Source organism: Macaca thibetana, chromosome 2, assembly GCF_024542745.1.
Source record: "Macaca thibetana thibetana isolate TM-01 chromosome 2, ASM2454274v1, whole genome shotgun sequence".
NCBI classification, from domain to species: domain Eukaryota; kingdom Metazoa; phylum Chordata; class Mammalia; order Primates; family Cercopithecidae; genus Macaca; species Macaca thibetana.
This window is the reverse complement of record NC_065579.1, coordinates 54,285,813-54,304,408: the sequence shown is the minus strand read 5'-3', so window position 1 is coordinate 54,304,408 and position 18,596 is coordinate 54,285,813. Positions and strand designations below refer to the sequence as shown.

Below are 18,596 nucleotides of genomic sequence, written 5' to 3'. Positions count from 1 at the left end.
CCCAAAGTGCTGGGATTACAGGCATGCGCCACCACACCCGGCCCATTTCCCCTCATGCTAAATGGGATATGCCGAGAAGCCACCTTCATTCATGATGGTTTTATTTGTTTTATTTTTACTTAAAGGCACAATAAGAACTTACAAACTAACCTTTGAGACTACATCCCTTTCATAAGCAGGGGCTCTTCTATAATTGAAAAGGGTATTCCTGAGCTGCTGCTGAGCCCCCGGACGGACGCCCGCCTTCGCCCGCCATGGCCGAGAGTGACTGGGACACGGCGACGGTGCTGCGCAAGAAGGGCCCCATGGCCGCCCAGGCCAAGTCCAAGCAGGCTACCTTAGCGGCACAGAGACGAGGAGAAGATGTGGAGACTTCCAAGAAATGGGCTGCTGGCCAGAACAAACAACATTCTATCACCAAGAACACAGCCAAGCTGGACCGGGAGACGGAGGAGCTGCACCATGACAGGGTGACCCTGGAGGTGGGCAAGGTGATCCAGCAGGGTCGGCAGAGCAAGGGGCTTACGCAGAAGGACCTGGCCACGAAAATCAATGAGAAGCCACAGGTGATCGCGGACTATGAGAGCGGACGGGCCATACCCAATAACCAGGTACTGGGCAAAATCGAGCAGGCCATTGGCCTCAAGCTCCGGGGAAAGGACATTAGAAAGCCCATCGAGAAGGGGCCTAGGGCGAAATGAACACAAAGCCTCGAAATCAGTAAGCTCCAGCTGATCCTGTTCTGCCGGTTCCCCTTGGCCGCCAGCACCGCCGTGGGTCTCCTCACGGCCAAAGGGAACAAGGGGTCCAGCTTGTGGGGGACCCTCCCCTAGCCCATTCCTGCTGTCAAACAAACAAAACCTTGCAAAGTGAAAAAAAAAAAAAAAAAAAAAAAAAAAAAAAAAAAAAAAAAAAAAAGAAAGAAAGAAAAGGGTATTCCTCTGCTTATGTCAATTTTGTTTCCATTAAATAAAAGTTTGTCAGTGGGAATTACATATTAGACTGAAATCGTTTTTCAATATTTATTTGGGCAGTTACTTATTTACATATGACAAGGGTTTTAACATCAGGTAAATTTTCTCTGTCACAGTAGTGATGCTTCTACACAAGCATGACACAGGGCCGATGTTATCTGATGATAGTCTACAGGATTTAAAACATGGATTACGCTTACAATTGACCTAAGGAGAAAAACAAGCCTCTGTCATATTAAATGGTAGCCCTTGACATTGGCATAGTTTTCTTAAAATTGATGGGACAAATAAGAGCCTTATTTAAAATTATGTGCAATGTCCCCTCAATGCCTTTAAAGCCATATCTATCTAAGATATACTTATATAAAAAGGGACAGAAAGTTGTTTCTATGTTTGTTCATTTTTGCTCTTTCAAAGTTGAAAATATAAGACCAATAGAAAGATTGTAACTGAAATAAAATGCTTCTCTTGTATTCGAATTACAGTATGTATGTGAAACATACATAAGACATAGAACATACCAATTGAGTCACTGTTGCTGTCAATGAAGCCCCGCTGCTATCACCTGCAATACAGATTCGCATGGGATCCACTCTATATCGTTCAAGAATTTTGTCCTGTAGAAAGAACTTGACCACAGAAAGAATATCTTCAATGGGAGCAGGAAAATAATATTGAGGAGATAGTCTAAAGCTTCAGAAAGAAAAAAAAAAAGCAACAAAGCATTTATGATTAATCTTTGGTTATATATATCCAAATATCTATCAATTTAAGCAACCGATCCATCGAACATAATTGGCCCTACTTTGAGTTTAATTTCATCAATTAAACCTGGCTTACTACTAACTTTTGTTTTAAAATAAAAAGTAGACACTGGTATAAAAGTTCTAAAATGTTGGCTCTATAGGGAGATGAGAAAGAGAAGGATGTGTCTTCACTCTAATAAAATTTTCAACAGAAGAGCAATCAGGAGGGGCGGTACCCTGTACTATTCATCAGATTCTCAATGTAGTTGGTGGCTCAAGAAAAAACTTTTACTTGAAATTGACAATAATAATTTGTAAAAACTTTTATTTAGAAAGTATTACATAAATTTTAATTAAATTATAATTTTATAAATGTATGGGTTTCAAAGTGATGTTATGATTTATGAATGTAACATAACATAATATGAAATAATTAAAATGAGCTTGCTAATATATCCATTACCTCAAATACTTAAAATTTTTGTGGTAAAAACATGATATTTATTCTCTTTGCAATGTTGTACAACATTACTTAGTATATTCCCTGTATTGTGCAATAGAACTAAAAAAGAATTCCTCTTTTTAAACAGATTTTGTGCCCCTTTAACAATCATCTCCCCATTGGTCCTAACCACTGGCCTCTGTAACCACCATTCTACCCTCTGCTTCTGTGAATTCAATGATTTTAGTTTCCACATATATGTGAGAACCTGTGGTATTTGTCTTTCTGTGCCTGGCTTATCTCATTTAGGATAATATTCTCCAGTTCCATCCATGCAGTCACAAATTACAGAATTTCCTCTTTTTTGAGGCTGAATAGTATTCCCTTGTGTATATGTACCATATTTTCTCTATCCATTCATCTGTTGATGGACACTTAGGGTGATTTCACATCTTGGCTATTGTGAATAGTGCTGCAATGAACATGGGAGTAAGGACATATCTTTGACAAACCAATTTCCATTTTTTTGGGCAGATACCCAGAAGTAGATTGCTGAATTTTATAGTAATTCTAATTTTAGTTTTTTGAAGAAACTCAGTAGACTTTTCCATAATGGCTGTACTAATTTACATTCCCACCAATGCTATACAAGGGTTTCCTTTTCTCAACATCAGTGCCAACACTTGATAACTTCCATCGTTTTTATAATAGCCATTTTGACAAGTGTGAGATGATAGCCCATTGTGGTTTTTAATTTGCACTTCTCTCATGATTAGCAATGTTGAGTATTTTTTTCATATATCTGTTGCCCATTTGAATGTCTTCTTTTGAGAAATGTCTATCAAATTTCGCACCCATTACTTAACTGAGCTTTTTATTTTCTTATTAAATTGTTTGAGCTCAAAATACAAATATTTTTGATATTAACCCCTAATCAGATGTATGGCTTGCAAGTATTTTCTCTCAATCTATAGGCTGTCTCTGTAGAGTGTTAACTATTTTGCTGCACAGAAGCTTTTAGTTTGGTGTAATCATATTTGGTTATTTTTGTTTTTGTTGCCTATATTTTCTGGGTCAACAATTTTCAGAACTATTGTTGGGAAGGCACAAAATATTTTTTTAAAGGAGAAAATATGAAAGTAAATTATTTGTAGATATCTTGTATTAGCAATGTATTTAGGTCAAAATTCTATAAGATTGCTTGTCTCATTTCATATCATAAGCACTACCAGAAAACTCGATTCAAAATAAAAGCTTTGAAGTGTAAATAATATTTAAGTATAGCAAAGAATCTTTCTTAATCATTGCAATTTATTTGTAAGGTAAATTGTTGCAGCATCTTTTAATGACTATATATATATGTATGTGGTTTTATATATATATATTATATACCTTGCCTTCTAATATAGGAGCTATTGAACTGTCCAATTTTTTATTTCTATTGATAGTAGTAATCTTAATATCCATAATTACAGTTAGTAAATTATTCATATGGCAATACTAGGCAATAAACATTACAAAGATGATCCTAGCAGTTTTGTCATACTATAATCTGTATCTCAAGTATCTAAAATATAGTATAATCTAAACAAAATAACATACCAAAAATGTGATTGTTACTTTAAACATGGGTAAAGAACAACAAATATCTTAAGTAATTGATAAAATTACTTATGATAAATTTGTAATTTAAGATAAAATTACTTGATAAAATTCTTGAACCAGATACTCTCTATATTACCATTTTAGAAGTATATTTAAAAATGATAAAGTGGCATACTAGGTTAAACAGGTTAAACCTATAGAGTAAAAGGGAGAATATCCTACTTAGTATAACTTAGAAATATCTCTGAAAGCGTAAGGGATTCTTCTGGTTGCTCTAAAGCAGCAATAATAAACAGGACGGCACTAGTTCAACTTGTATGTTCTATTTGATCCTATTAATTTCTCACAAGAATTTATACTATTTTCTCTTTTCATAAGGATGCTGAAAGTCTCTAAGTGTATTTCTGCACTCTGAAATCGGCAGGAAAGATGGAAAAAGTTCTTCATCCTGAGGATGATGGTTTTAGAAGTACAGAGTACTCCTGAATACATCAGAGAGTGTTGGACATTTTGGACAATCATCAGTCTTTCTCACATATTGTTAGAAATTTTAACAAAAAATTGTGAACTACTAAGATCTCTAATCTTGAGAATGACTTGAAATTATCATATGGTCCCAACATTTGTCACCTGATGTTCTTCTAACCCAAAGTATCTGTAAAATTCATCTTCCTATTACCAGCTGAAATAAAACCCAACATCCCAAATGTGGAATGGATAACTAGCTCCCTCTCTCTCTGTTTATTATATGGGGATTAAGCTGGGTCCTTCTAGGACATTTATGTTCCCGGAGATTTTCACAGCTGTGTTGCGCAGAATGTTCACCCTTCAGTGCCTCTCAGAGTTAACTCAGATGAAAGGAAAATTGAGTCCTTTTGAGTAGGCATGGATATTATAACAGGAGTAAAAGTTTTTAGTACAAAAACTCCCTGCAATTCAAGCCACTTTTGAGGCTTGGGTGACTTTCTTTGGAAATCAATCCTATATTCTGAGGGCAAGGATCATAGTATTTTTTTTTTTATCTTACTCCGCTCCCACAACAACAGCATCAAGTTTGTTTGCCGTCTCTCTGTTCAGCAAGTCATAAGCCGAATTCTCTGAAATGAAAGAAAGCAACATAAAAGTGTACCCTGTCAATAAAGAGCAATGGAAAACCACTGATACTCATGAAACATGACAGAAGTATAGATTGTAATTAATTGGTAGAATCATTATAATCTTCATTTTTGTCACCATATGAAAGGACCTCTGTCAGAGTAACAAAACCTTCCTAATCCTCCACCTACCAAATCATTCCTCACCAAAAGCAAAGACATCTGATTAGTGACAATGGGAAAAGAAACTTGGCATGCCCTGCTGACCCACTAGTTTTTCTATCAGAACTCTCCTTCCAGTTCCACTGCGTTGCACGCTTCAAAGTGGCATCATTCACCAAGGATGGCCCAGAGACAGGATGCTCGCTCCCTTCTATGGCGAGTTTCACCAGGAAGAGATTGGTGGTTGTGCAGCACTGTTGAATACTATCCTGGGTATATGTGTAACTCAGGTCTGACCCATTAAGCAAGAACTAAAGACACATCCTTTAAATCCTTATTAGTAACATGCACAATATTTTGGCTGTCCTCTGCTTAAATCCTGTATTGCTCAATATTTGCAGAACCAAGGAAAAGAAGAAAGAAAGTGCATGTTTTGACTCTCTAAAGCTGAAACACTCATTACCATGGTTTTCCATAGAACTCTAACTAGAATAAGCCAGAACTCTGAAATTAAGCGTAACATAATATTATGATCAGCATTGTAAGTTTCATATATTCAGAGATTCAACCATAGTTCATTTCTTCAGGAACTACTAGTCATCATTACTGTCTTTTTGAATACAAAACATTAATCTAATGCCAGATATTCTTCTCATAAGCCACATTGAACACATGGAAGGACTGCTTACCAGTGGTGTGATGGTTAAATGTGGATCTTGCTCATTTGGCTTCTGGTTCTACCACTAACTAACAGTACGACTTTGAGAAAATTACTTAACCTCTCTGTGTCTGTTAGTGCACCTCAAAAATTGGGACAATATCTATTCCTAGAATATGCTTACCTAGCAAAATAAAAGTTGACCACCCCGCTGCTTGCAGTAGCATTTTTTGCTTTTTTAAAAAATAACAGACCATGAAGCCAAAATTCTGGATATAATGATCAGGCTGTAGGTTCTTTGAGGAAAGGAGTATTATCATTTGCTTCTTAACATCCTCTAAGTACCTAGTAGGATATCCTTTGTACTCTGTGCTGTGTGGTGGTAATATTCCCTGACAGGCTAAAAGTAAGGATATGAATGTGTGTGCGTGCATCTCAGCTATGTCACTGTATCTCTTGTGGTCATCTCCAAACATTAGATGGGAACATAGACTTCCAGGGAGGAGCTGTTTTATCAGTTCTATTTTTATTCACTCAGTTCTATGCTATATTTTCTAACGTTCTATCTAATGTTATATTTTCATTTTAAGATCAAAGTTATACATTAGATTCTAAGTCTCAACATCATTGTTCCACCACAGTCTATAGCTTGGACATGTGTTTCCTACTCAGTAGCTACAAATTGTATTATTTCTGACTCAACACTTAAAACATCTTATTCACGTCAGTTTTCCTGAAACTGAAGGCAGGTCCTTAGGTAATTTCAAACCTAAACTTCAAGTTTACTAACTTGAACTTCTCATTCTACGTTGTCAATGTAAGTTCATTTAATTATAAAGGTTTTACAGCAAAAATCTCATCTAGTGTTTTTATAATGTTATTTGCCAAGTGGTGTATGAAGAAATATGTATGAACCATGAGTGATACAATCTATCATATCTTTGCTAAACTACATGTGCATACCACAAAAATTGATATTATATCAGCAAATGTTCTCCCAATTTTACATGTGTACATGCAAACTATTTTAATATAAACATATATAATTTGCAACATACACATATAAAGTGCACTTACTGCAACTTCCGATGATAAAGGCACCACCATGAAGATAAATTACAGCTGGTCTCTGTCTTTCTGACTTCCTTTTTGGTAAATACAAACGTACTGGAACGCCACTAAAGGTGGTGTCAGTCACTGTAATGTTTTCATCTGAAATTGGTTTTGTAATGTCCAGTTTAACTAATGTGGAAAGTACTTCTTCATACTTCATAAGACCTATATTTTCAAATAAGGTAGCCTGTCAAAACAAAACAAAATAGAAAATATCAAACATTTTGCCCAAGGTCAAAATATGACTTAAGACAGTACCTGAGCAGTATCCTGGGATCTTTATAACACACTCGTTGCACTTTCTCTGAGACCAGACTCTCTGTTTACTTATATATCCGCAAACATTCAGGAGCTTCATTTTGTCAAGGAATCGAATTAAAATCTTCTCCCGACTTTCAAGACTCTTTTTAAACTGGTATTTTTTTATTTCCTTGTATTACATACTATTTTCTTTTTTAAAAATAAGTTTACCAGGGCTGGACGCAGTGGCTCACGCCTGTAATCCCAGCACTTTGAGAGGCCGAGGTGGGCAGATCACTTGAGGTCAGGAGTTTGAGACCAGAGTGGCCAACATGATGAAACTCTGTCTCTTCTTAAAAACATACAAAAAATTAGTCAGGTGTGGTGGTGCACACCTGTAATCCCAGCTTCTCAGGAGGCTGAGGCAGGAAAATCGCTGGAACCTAAGAGGCAGAGGTTGCAGTGAACTGATATCACACCACTACACCCCAGCCTGGGTGACAGAGTGAGATTCCATCTAAAAATAATAAAATAAAATAAAATAAAATAAAATAAAATAAAATAAATTTACTGTGTACAATTGAGGTTTACAATATGTTATTAAATATATACAGAGAGTAAAATTTTTACTAAAATAAATTCACATTTCCATTATCTCACATGGTTTTTGTGGCAAGGACAGCTAAAATCTACTTACTTTTATAAATTACTGATACAATACAGATTTTTCACTCTAGCCTTCATGTTGCATATTAGATTTCTAGACTTGTTCATCCTACATATGATTAGTGATGCTGAGCACTTTTTAATATAACCGTTGGCCATTTTTATGTCTTTCTTGTAGAAATGTTTGTTCAGGTCTTCATCCGTGTTTTAGTCAGGTTATTTCTTTCTGCTTTAAGTTGTAAGAGTTCTTTATAAACTTTGAGTAGTAACTTTATTGGATATGTTGTTGCAATCATTTTTCTCAATCTACAGGTTGCCTGTTCATTTTGTTATTTAAAATTATTGTTAATTTTTAAATTTTTGTGCAGAAGATTTTTAGTTTGATATAGCCCTATTTATTTATTTTTGCTTTTGTAGTCTGAGCCACAAAAGCCTTTGGTGTGATATCTAAAAAGTCATTGCCAAAGCCAATGGCTGGTGTCAAGGATCTTTCCCCTATATCTTCTTCTAGAAGTTTTATGGTTTCAGTCTTCCATTTAGGTCTTTTATCCATTTTGAGTTTATTTTCATGTATGATATAAGATGAGAGTCCACTTTCATTCTTTTGGACATGGAAATTCAGTTTTCCCCACAGCCATTGCATTCTAACAAACACCTTTTGTTTATCTAGAAACATTTAGTTTTTCTCTTATGAGATGCTCATTTTAACCTGTTTTCTTTTTTAAATATTCTAGTTGCTTGGATGGTTTGTTTTAGAAATAGGAAAAATGTACATTACCTTTTCAAGGTCAAAATTTTGAAGACACATCCAAACATTGGTGTCAAAATATAGAATAATTGATTTTTATTCAAGTAACATGGATAGCTGCCTTCCCAATCTCTCAGCCTCTCTTCACCCAAATCTCATTTTTGAGGTCCTCATAAGAGATGTGGTTCTTTCACTATGTGAGGAGGTTAGGTTTATCAAATACTTGAGAATGCATACATTGAAGGGAAAAAGATTAATGTTTTGCCAAAAGAGACCTCCATCAAAATGCCTGCCAATTAATATCACATATCCATTATCTAGAATGTTTTTCAGACAATTCTGTTGCAGATTGATGGGATATTAGTCTAGGAAAATGGCAGAGGAAATGAAGACACAGTAAGAAGAGATATTTTGTAGGGAGAATTTATCTTGCAGGATACATCTGTGGAATTAGGGAGATGTGTGAGTCATTTATGTTTTCTTAAGGCTATTTTTTTAGAGCAGTGGAAAGCTCATAGCAAAATAAAAGGAAGTTACAGAGCTTTCTCATATGCACCCTGCCCCCAGGCATGCTTAGCCTCTCCCCATTATTAATATTCCCCACTGGAGTAGTACATTTTACCATTTGTCACCCTACACTGACATATCAGAATTACCCAAGTTCATAGTTTGAATTAGGGTTCATTCTTGATGTGGACATTGTATGAGTTTGGGCAAATGTATAATGACATGTGTCCACCTTTGTATTATCATACAGAGTATTTTCACTGCTCTAAAAATTCTCACTGCTCCACTTATTCATCCCTCCTCCCCTATACCTAATCACTGGCAATGACTGATCTTTTACCATCTCCATACTTTTGCCTTTTCCAGAATGTCATATAGTTGAAATACTACAATATGTAGCCTTTTCATATTTACTTCTTTCACTTACTAGTATACATTTAAGATTCTTCCGTGTCTTTTCCTGATTTGGTAGCTCATTTCATTTTAGCACTGAAAAATATTCCATTGTCTGGACTACGATAGTTTATTTATTCATTCACCTACTGAAGAATATCTTGGTTGCTTCCAAGTTAGGGTAATTATGAATAAAGCTGCTATAAAATCTCTGTATAGGCTTTTGTGTGGACATCTTTTCAACTCCTCTAGGTTAAATACCAAGGAGCATGATTGCAGGGTTGTATAGTAAGAATATGTTTAGATTTGTAAGAAACTGCCAAAGTAGCAGTACCATTTTAAATTCCCATCAATGAGTGAGAGCGCCTGTTGTTGCACAGCTTCGCCAGCATGTGGTGTTGCCAGTGTTCTGGATTTTTTGTGTGTAGTAATATCCCATTGTTGCTTTTGTTCACATTTCCCTGATGACAGATGAGTGGAGTATTATTGCATGTGCTTATTTGCCAATTGTATAACTTAGTTGTTAAGGTGTCTCTTAAGATCTTTAGCTTATATTTTAATAAGATTATTATTATTATTTTTTTTTTCTTTTTAATTTGTGTAGATACGGGGTCTTGCTATGTTTCCCAGGCTGGTCTGGAATTCCTGGACTCAAGTGATCCTCCCACCTTGTCCTCCCAAGGTTTTGAGATCACAGGTGTAAGCCACTGTGCCCGGTCAGATTATTTTCTATTGTTGAGTTTTAAGTGCTTTTTGTGTATTTTGGATAACAGTCTGTTATCAGATATCTCTTTTGTAAATATTTTCTCAGTCTGTGGCCTGTCTTCTAATTCTCTTGTCTTTCACAAAGTAGCAGCTTTTAATTTTAATGAAGTCCAACTTATCAATTATTTCTTTCATGGATCATGCCTTGGTGTTGTATGCAAAAAAATATCCAATATCTTGTAGATTTTTCATTTGACTTTTTAACAGCCCATCTGCTGACTCTTAACCTGCTCTCAAGAGTAGCACCACACCTCCATTTTTTACTTATTTTACCTCCATTTGCATTTCCTTCAATTATAGTTATACCCATTATCTGTTAATAGTAGGCTAAGTTAGGAGATGAAATGAGTGGTTATACTCAACATTATGGCAAGAAATTAAAAGAGACATTAATTTTCTTCTTCCCTCAGTTGATTTTATTTATTTACCAAAAGAGAAATAACCCTGAATGTAAGTCCCATACATTCTTTTACTTTGTTTTCCCAACAACCATAAGCTCAAGTTACTAGACAATCAACTTACCAAAGATGATTTTCCAAATAATATATTCATAGAATGAAAAAAATTCAAATTGACCATAAAGCAGTTTTATGCTGCAGTCTTCTTGAATAGATATATTTTTTGAGACAGGGTCTCACTCTGTTGCCCAGACTCGAGTGTAGTGGCATGGTCTCGGTTCACCACAACCTCTGCCTCCCAGGCTCAAGCAATTCTCCTGCCTCAGCCTCCCGGGCACCTGGGATTACAGATATGGGCCACTGCTGCCTGGCTAATTTTTGTATTTTTAGTGGAGATGGGGTTTCACCATGCTGGCCAGGCTAGTCTTGAACTCCTGACCTCAAATGATCCACCTGACTCAGCTTCCCAAACTGCTGGGATTACAGGTGTGAGCCACCATGCCCAGCCTTCATGACTATCTATAACAAAAATATACTAATCTCATGCAAATATATTTATGGATTTCAATATTTTCTTATGAATTTATTTTTATCAGAGACTTGAAGAATATACTCATGATAGATATTTTTATTAATTATTGAGTCTTATCTTTAATGGGGTTTTACAATTAATGGTTCTGGTGACTTTCGGTTCCAGACATGATGGAGTAAACCTTTCAAAGACAACCTTTTCGCCAATTATAACTAAAATTTCTGCACACCATATAAAAGATACTACCAGCCTACTCTGAAAAGTAAACAAAAGGACATGTGTTGAGGAGGGAAGTTAAAACTTGAATAGAAATTCATAAGAGAGGGTGAGTTTCACATTTTTTTCTTTTGTCTTCTGGCTTTGGCCTGAGATCGGACTAAGCCCCAGAATGACAGAGAAGGAGATGGAAGCAAATATTTCAAGAGAAATCCTTCTTTTCTAGCTATAGAATTGGTTAACATGTATCCTGTGCATCAGAGTGTGTATAGGGGGAGATAGGTAATTCCCATTTTCATTGTATTATTTTTTCTCTTTTTCCTCTCCCATTATGCTCCAAGGTCAGTTCCATTGGAGGAGATGTTTTTTCACTGTGATGGAGGTTCAAGCATGTAAAACCCTGAGCAAAGACTCTCTGGCCAGAGTAACTGTGAAAAGGGGCCGCTCGTGTACAAAGGGTACAAAAGAACCATTTGCTATTTTTTCTTTTCTTTTCTTTAAAAACTTCACCCGGAAGGCGGACCCAGTTATATGAAACTGCCTAACATCACAGATGACTAAAACCCTAAATAAAACTACTCTTAGCCAGAAAAAGAATCCTGGCCAAAAAAAGGATCTTGGGAGCCAAAGAGTGTGGAGGAAATCCCAGAGAAGAAATAACGGGAGAAAACTCTTCCCAGATTCTGCAAATTAAAAAAAAAAAAAAAAAATTAGTCTGATCCCACCTGCAAACTGCAGTGTTTAGCCAAATCAAAGAAGCATGGCGGAGGCACACAAACAGCACAGGAAAAGCTTTCAAAACTGAGTTGACATTGGAACCACTTTCCCTGAAAGAAAGGCAAATCATTCAGTCTATAGCTAACTTGGTTGATTGCCTCCCCAAACAAAACAATTACAACCAAAAAAGCTAAAGAAATTTAAAAGGTCTCAGGGTCTCATAACAAGAGTCAAAATGCTTAGGATACAATTTATAATTGGTTGTCATAAAAAGAACAAGAGAAATGAGAGATTTCCCTAAGGGAAACATAATCAACAGATGAAAACTTGAGAGGTTACAAATGTGAAATCAAAAATCTTAAAGCAACTATTATAATCATCCTCTATAAGATAAAGATGAATTATCTGAAAATGAATGGAATAATAGCCATCTTCAAGAAATAAATAGAAAATATAAAAATAACAATAAAAATTTTAGAACTGGAAAAAATTATCTGAAATAAAATCCACTGGATGGACTTAACAATAAAATGTGGATGGGCCAGGTGCGGTGGCTCACGCCTGTAATCCCAGCACTTTGGGAGACCAGGGCGGGTAAATCACAAGGTCAGGAGTTCAAGACAAGCCTGACCAACATGGTGAAACCCCGTCTCTACTAAAAATACAAAAATTAGCCAAGCATGGTGGCACGTGCCTGCTATCCCAGCTACTCAGGAGGCTGAGGTAGGAGAATTGCATGAACCTGGGAGGCGGAGGTTGCAGTGAGCCACGATCGTGCCACTGTACTCCAGCCTGGGCGACAGAGCTAGACTCCGTCTCAAATAATAATAATAATAATAATAAATGTAGATGACCAAGTAAAGGGTCAATGACATTATATAATCTGAAAAATACATATTTAAATAAAATGGATTATATCTAAGGACTCATGAGACAATGTCAAACACATAATATTTGTGTCATTGTATCCAAAGAAAGAGAGGGGAAATACTGGCATAGAAAATATATTTGATGAAATAATGACCGGAAACTCCCCAAATTTGCTGACAGGTATATATTTACAAATCTAAGAAGCTTGACAACACTCAAAAAGGATAAACTCAAATAAAACTACTTTCAGACAAATAATAATAAAACTGCTGAAAACCAAAGATAAAGAAAAAGAATAGGCCAGTCGCTGTAGCTCATGCCTGTAATCCCAGAACTTTGGGAGGCTGAGGTGAATGAATTGCTTAATCCCAGGGGTTCAAGACCAGCCCAGGCAACATGGCAAAACCCTCTCTCTCTCTCTCTCTGACACACACACACACACACACACACACACACACACACACACAAAAGACTAGACGGCCTAGAATTTTATACACAATGGAAATGTACTTTAGAAATGCAAAATATACAGGAAAAATAGAGACAGTATCACATACAAGAAGGAAAATTAGAACAATTTATCACAAGCAGATCTGTTCTAAAAAGAAATGCTGAAGGAATTTCCTCAGGTCAAAAAGAAATGATACCACAGAGAAATCTGGAACTTCAGAAATCAAGGAAGATCAACTGAGTAAATATATTATAATTTGCTCTAAAATTATTAAAATAATTATAACTGTTTGAAGCAAAATGTGTTAAGATGTCTGGAAATGTTAATATATATAAAAATACAATACACATGGCAATTATAAAGCATTAAGGGTAAAGGAACCCATGTGGTTGAAAAATATCTATGTTCTATATAAGGGAGTTGACTATCAAGTCTATGTAAGCTGTGAAAAGTTAGAAATGCATATTGTAATCTCTAGAAAGGTCATCTTTTAAAATAAGGTAAAAAAAAATAGCCAAAACTGTAATGGAAAAACAAAACTGGAATACTAAAAATTATTCAGATAATCCAAAGGCAGGCAGGCAATAGAGGAGTAAGAAATAAGGGCTTAAACAGAGTACAATGATGCAACTATAGAACTAATTCCAATATCAAAAATTTTATCAAATATAAACACATCAGTTGAAAGATAAATATTTTCTAAAAGATTTTTTTTGATCTACTCACATGCATGACGTATATGCTATCTATAAGAAATTCATCTTGGCTGGGTGTGGAGGCTCACGCCTGTAATCCCAACACTTTGGGAGGCCGAGGCAGGTGGATCACCTCAGGTCAGGAGTTTCAGACCAGCCTGACCAACATGGTGAAACCCCATCTCTACTAAAATTACAAAAATTAGCCAGTGTGGTGGCAGACGCCTGTAATCCCAGCTACTTGGGAGGCTGAGGCAGGAGAATCACTTGGACCCAGGAGGCATAGGTTGCAGTGAGCTGAGACTGCGTTATTGCACTCTAGTCTGGACAATAAAGCGAGACTCTGTCTCAAAAAAAAAAAAAAAAGAAAGAAAAGAAATTCATCTTAAATATAATGATAGAGACTATTGAAAAGTAAAGGGATAAAACACATAACATGCAAACAATAATTAACGGAAAACTATAGTGGTTATAATAACATCACACAAAGTAGACTTCAGATCAAGAAAAATGACCAAGGATAAAGACATATATAATGATAAAAATAATTTACCAAAAAGACAATAATGAAAAATGAATACCCATTAAAGGAACCTCAAAATACATGACTCAAAAACTGATGGAATTGAAAGGAGAAATAGATGATCCACAATTATTCTTGGACACCTCCACTTGATAATTGAGTGAAATAAACAGAAAGCCATCAAATCTATTTAAAAACCTAAACAACTTTATTTTGAAAGTGGAGAACACAGTTGGAGAACTCATACAACCTGATTTCAAGACTTCCTAAAAAGCTGCAGTAATTAATACAGTGCAGTATTGATCAAATCCTAGACTGATAAAGGAAGAGAAGAGAATTCAGAAATGAAACAACAGAAATATGTCTCCCTCATGCTTTACAAAGAAAATTCAATTTTAAAAAGCCTGAAAATACTAAGTACTGGTATAGATGCAGAGTAACTGGAACTTTTTTATATTGGTGCTATAAGTGCAAAGTCATACAGACCTCTTACAAAACTGTCAGGTCCTAGGAAATTAAATATACACTTGTAATATAACCCAACAAATCTAGTTCCAGGTATTTAATGAACAGAAATCAAAACTCTTTCACACAAAAGCCTATATCAGGCGTATAACACAAATTTGTGTTGGGCCACATTCAAAGCAGTCCTGGGCTGCCATGGGCCAAAGGTTAAACAAGCTTGCTATATATGAATGTTTGAGCAGATTTATTCATATCCATCCCAAAGTAGAAACAACTCAAATAATCTTCAACTGACTATTATGGACAAACTGTGATACACTGTATAATGGAACACTATATAGCTTTAAAAATTATGTAAGGCTGGGCCCAGTGGCTCATGCCTATAGTCCCAACACTTTGGGAGGCCAAGGCAGGAGGATAGATTGAGTCAGGAGTTTGAGAACAGCTTGAGCAACATGTTGAAACCCCACCTCTATCAAAAATACAAAAACTTAGCCAGGCATGGTTATTCACATAATCCACATGCACACCTGTGGTCCCAGCTACTTGGGAGTCTGAGGTGGGAGGATCACCTGAGCCTGGGAGGCAGAGGTTTCAGTAAGCCGACATGGCACCACTATGCTCCAGCCTGGGTGACAGAATGAGATACAATCTCAAAAAAAAAAAAAAAAAAAAATTAAGTTTTCATCTCTCAACAACATGGATTACTTTCAAAAGAATATGCTAAGTGAAGGAAGCCAGACTCAAAAGGCCATATGATATGCAGCACGAGTCAGTTTATATAACATTATGGCAAGAGCAAACTATAAGGAAATATAAGGATCCGTGGATCCTTATATAAGGATCATAAGGATCATAAGGATCAAGGATCACAGCAGACTAAGGGTGGAGAAATGTTTGCCACAAAGGAACAGTATGGTTTTGAGGGATTATGTTTCCATATCTTGATTGTGGTGGCAGTTACATGACTCTATATCTTTGTTGAAACTCAAAGGTCTATACAACCAAAAGAGTTAATTTTACTGAAAATTTAAAATTAAATTGTAAAATTGGCACAATGATTTAAAATTACAGAGCCTGAATCTAGACTGTCTGGGTTTGATTCCTAATTCTTCAATTTATCAACTACACGCATGACTGGTTTACTTACTCCCTATACCTCATTTTCCTCATCTATAAAATAACTATAATAATAGTGACTCCTTCAAAGTGTAGTTGTAAAGGTTAAATAATACTTATAAGGACATTAAAATACAGTAAGCATATCATTAAGTATTCAGTAAATTTTAGCTATATTATTAATACATATTGAAATAATCTTGGATAGAAAATGTTGTTGAATAAAATATTCATTCCTAGTCAATGATAATTACAATGAAAGATTCTTTCAATTTAGCAAATGTGTCATTTTAAAATTAACTTCTATAGCTAGTTTTATTTTAATTTTATTTTATTAAATTAAATTAAGTTTAATTTTTGTTTCCTCATCTCTCACAGCTTCTCTCATGGAATAGATGCTGACTACCTGTCTATTAAATAATAATCAGCAACTATTCTAGACATTATTAAATGGTATTATGGGATAGATGCCCTCCTATTTTCATAGTAACACCATAGTTTGTTGATTAGCCTTCTCATTTTGCAGTTGAAAAAACTGAGCCACTGAAGAATTAGATAAACCCTCTAAGATCTTGTTGTCTTTAAAACTCATGTTTGTCTCCTACTTTATACTATATAATTTGAATATGTATCTGCAGAGTATTTTTTACATCATTTTTATCAAGAAACATAATATAGGTTTCTGTGACATACGTTTAAAAATTAGCATGTCTCCAAGAATCACTTGAGTTATTGTAATTTAGTAATGACAATAAAAGAACCGTTACCCCTTAAGCAAGTAGAAGTTGATCAATACTAGAATAATCATTAAAATAATTCTTTCTCAATATTTTCTTTCTAATTGTGTGGGTATATATAATACATATATATAAACAAATGCATAACGCAATTCTATTTTAGATGTACAATGTCTTAATTCTATTTTTTATTTGAAAAGTAAAAGTAAAATTCTTACAGTTGCAGAATGTGCTTACATTGAGGAAATAAGCGTTAGTCACTCTAAAGTCTGAAGATATGTGAGCTATTCAGGGAAGATAACAGCAGTCACTGTAGGGCTGGCCCTTGCTCATACACCTTTTCCTCTGTTGTCCAGTGAATAAGACAAGACACTAGCAATTAATATTTAAAAAATGGGAGGCTGAGATCATTCATCAAACTTTGAACTTTGAATAGAAGATTCCTCAGGTTTCTAGTCTGAGAAATCTGTCATCTCTTCTGGGTAGCATAGCAGGCAGTCTCTTCCTCATATCGCATGCATTGCTCTCTTTCCTCTGATCATTTATTGTCTGTTGCTGCTTTCTCCCTAGTTTCCTGTTATCACTATTATCTATGAGGCTTCCAGATGCCAGCATGTTTTGAGAGAAGGAGTGTGGTATCTTCAACATGGCAGATTTGAGTTCAAATTCTGGCATGGTCATAAAAAAACTCTAAAATCTAGCAATTTAGGATTAAGGTAGGTAAGAGCATCAGATCTCAAAGTGTGATCTTGCAATGCTTATGGGTCTCTGAGACACATTCAGGAAGTGTGCATAATATTATGCCTCTTTCTGACTTTAAAAAAAAATCTAGTGCACCCATGAGTATATAGTTGAGTTTTCAGAAGCTACATGACACGTGATATCACAACAGACTAAATATGAGAATCCAGCTATCTTCCATAGAGACATTAAAAGAATAATAATGAAAAACAATGCCACTATAAAGCTCATTGGGGTTCTCAATAATTCAAAGAGTGTAAAGAGTTCTGGAGAAAACCACTTGAAAAGAGAAAAATATTAAACAGTAGAGATACTAAATATACATCAAAATGTAAAAACATAATAATTATACACATGTAAGTTGTTAAAGAATATATGAGACTAAGTTTCTTCAGAAATGTCAAATATAATCAAGTGATCTAATAATCCCCTAAATTTCCTTTAGACAATACCATTTCTTTTATTCTTATTATAATATATAATCTTTATCTTTAGAGATATACTGTTATCAGCAAGAATTTTCTCCCCTGCTTTGTACAGATTTAAGTAAACATGTTAATGATTAATTAAATTAAACATATGAACATTATTTGGTTGATTTAAGCTTTTTCAAAATACTAACTGAAATAAAATTTACATGTACTTATAACAAGGCATCCCCATTCCCTAGGGAAAAAGAAAAATTACCGTAAATGAAACCATTTTCACCAGAGCAGTAATGGTCCCTACTTTCCAGGTTTCTTCCACGTTTTCTGGGATGGGGGCAGAAATATAATAAGCAAAAAGAATACAAGATAGTGCAAAGAACAGAGTTCTGCACCCCATGATAATTATTTTTCTAACCTCTGTAGAGTGATGATGGAATGTCACCCCATATATATCAAGTGTTAAATAGTAGGTCAAAGGCAGGAAGTAAACTCTCTTCAGTAACAAGATGATTTTAGCAATGATTTAACATTCAGTTCCAAGATTAACAGATAGTAGTAACTAGTTCAACAATTACACACAATTTCTGAAAC

The 18,596-nt window shown here is 35.2% G+C and overlaps 1 protein-coding gene across 1 annotated transcript; it reads left to right on the top strand.

The window, feature by feature from the left end:
- Nucleotides 1–206: 206 nt before the first annotated feature.
- On the top strand, nt 207–897 carry LOC126948267 (endothelial differentiation-related factor 1-like). Its single transcript, XM_050779840.1, has one exon. It carries the CDS (start codon nt 255–257, stop codon nt 699–701), a length of 447 nt encoding a protein of 148 aa, XP_050635797.1. The 5' UTR covers nt 207–254; the 3' UTR covers nt 702–897.
- Nucleotides 898–18,596: the final 17,699 nt, after the last annotated feature.

Bases quoted from the DNA above. Each gene is read 5' to 3' on its own strand.
- LOC126948267 (XM_050779840.1), top strand. From the start codon at position 255: ATGGCCGAGAGTGACTGGGACACGGCGACGGTGCTGCGCAAGAAGGGC.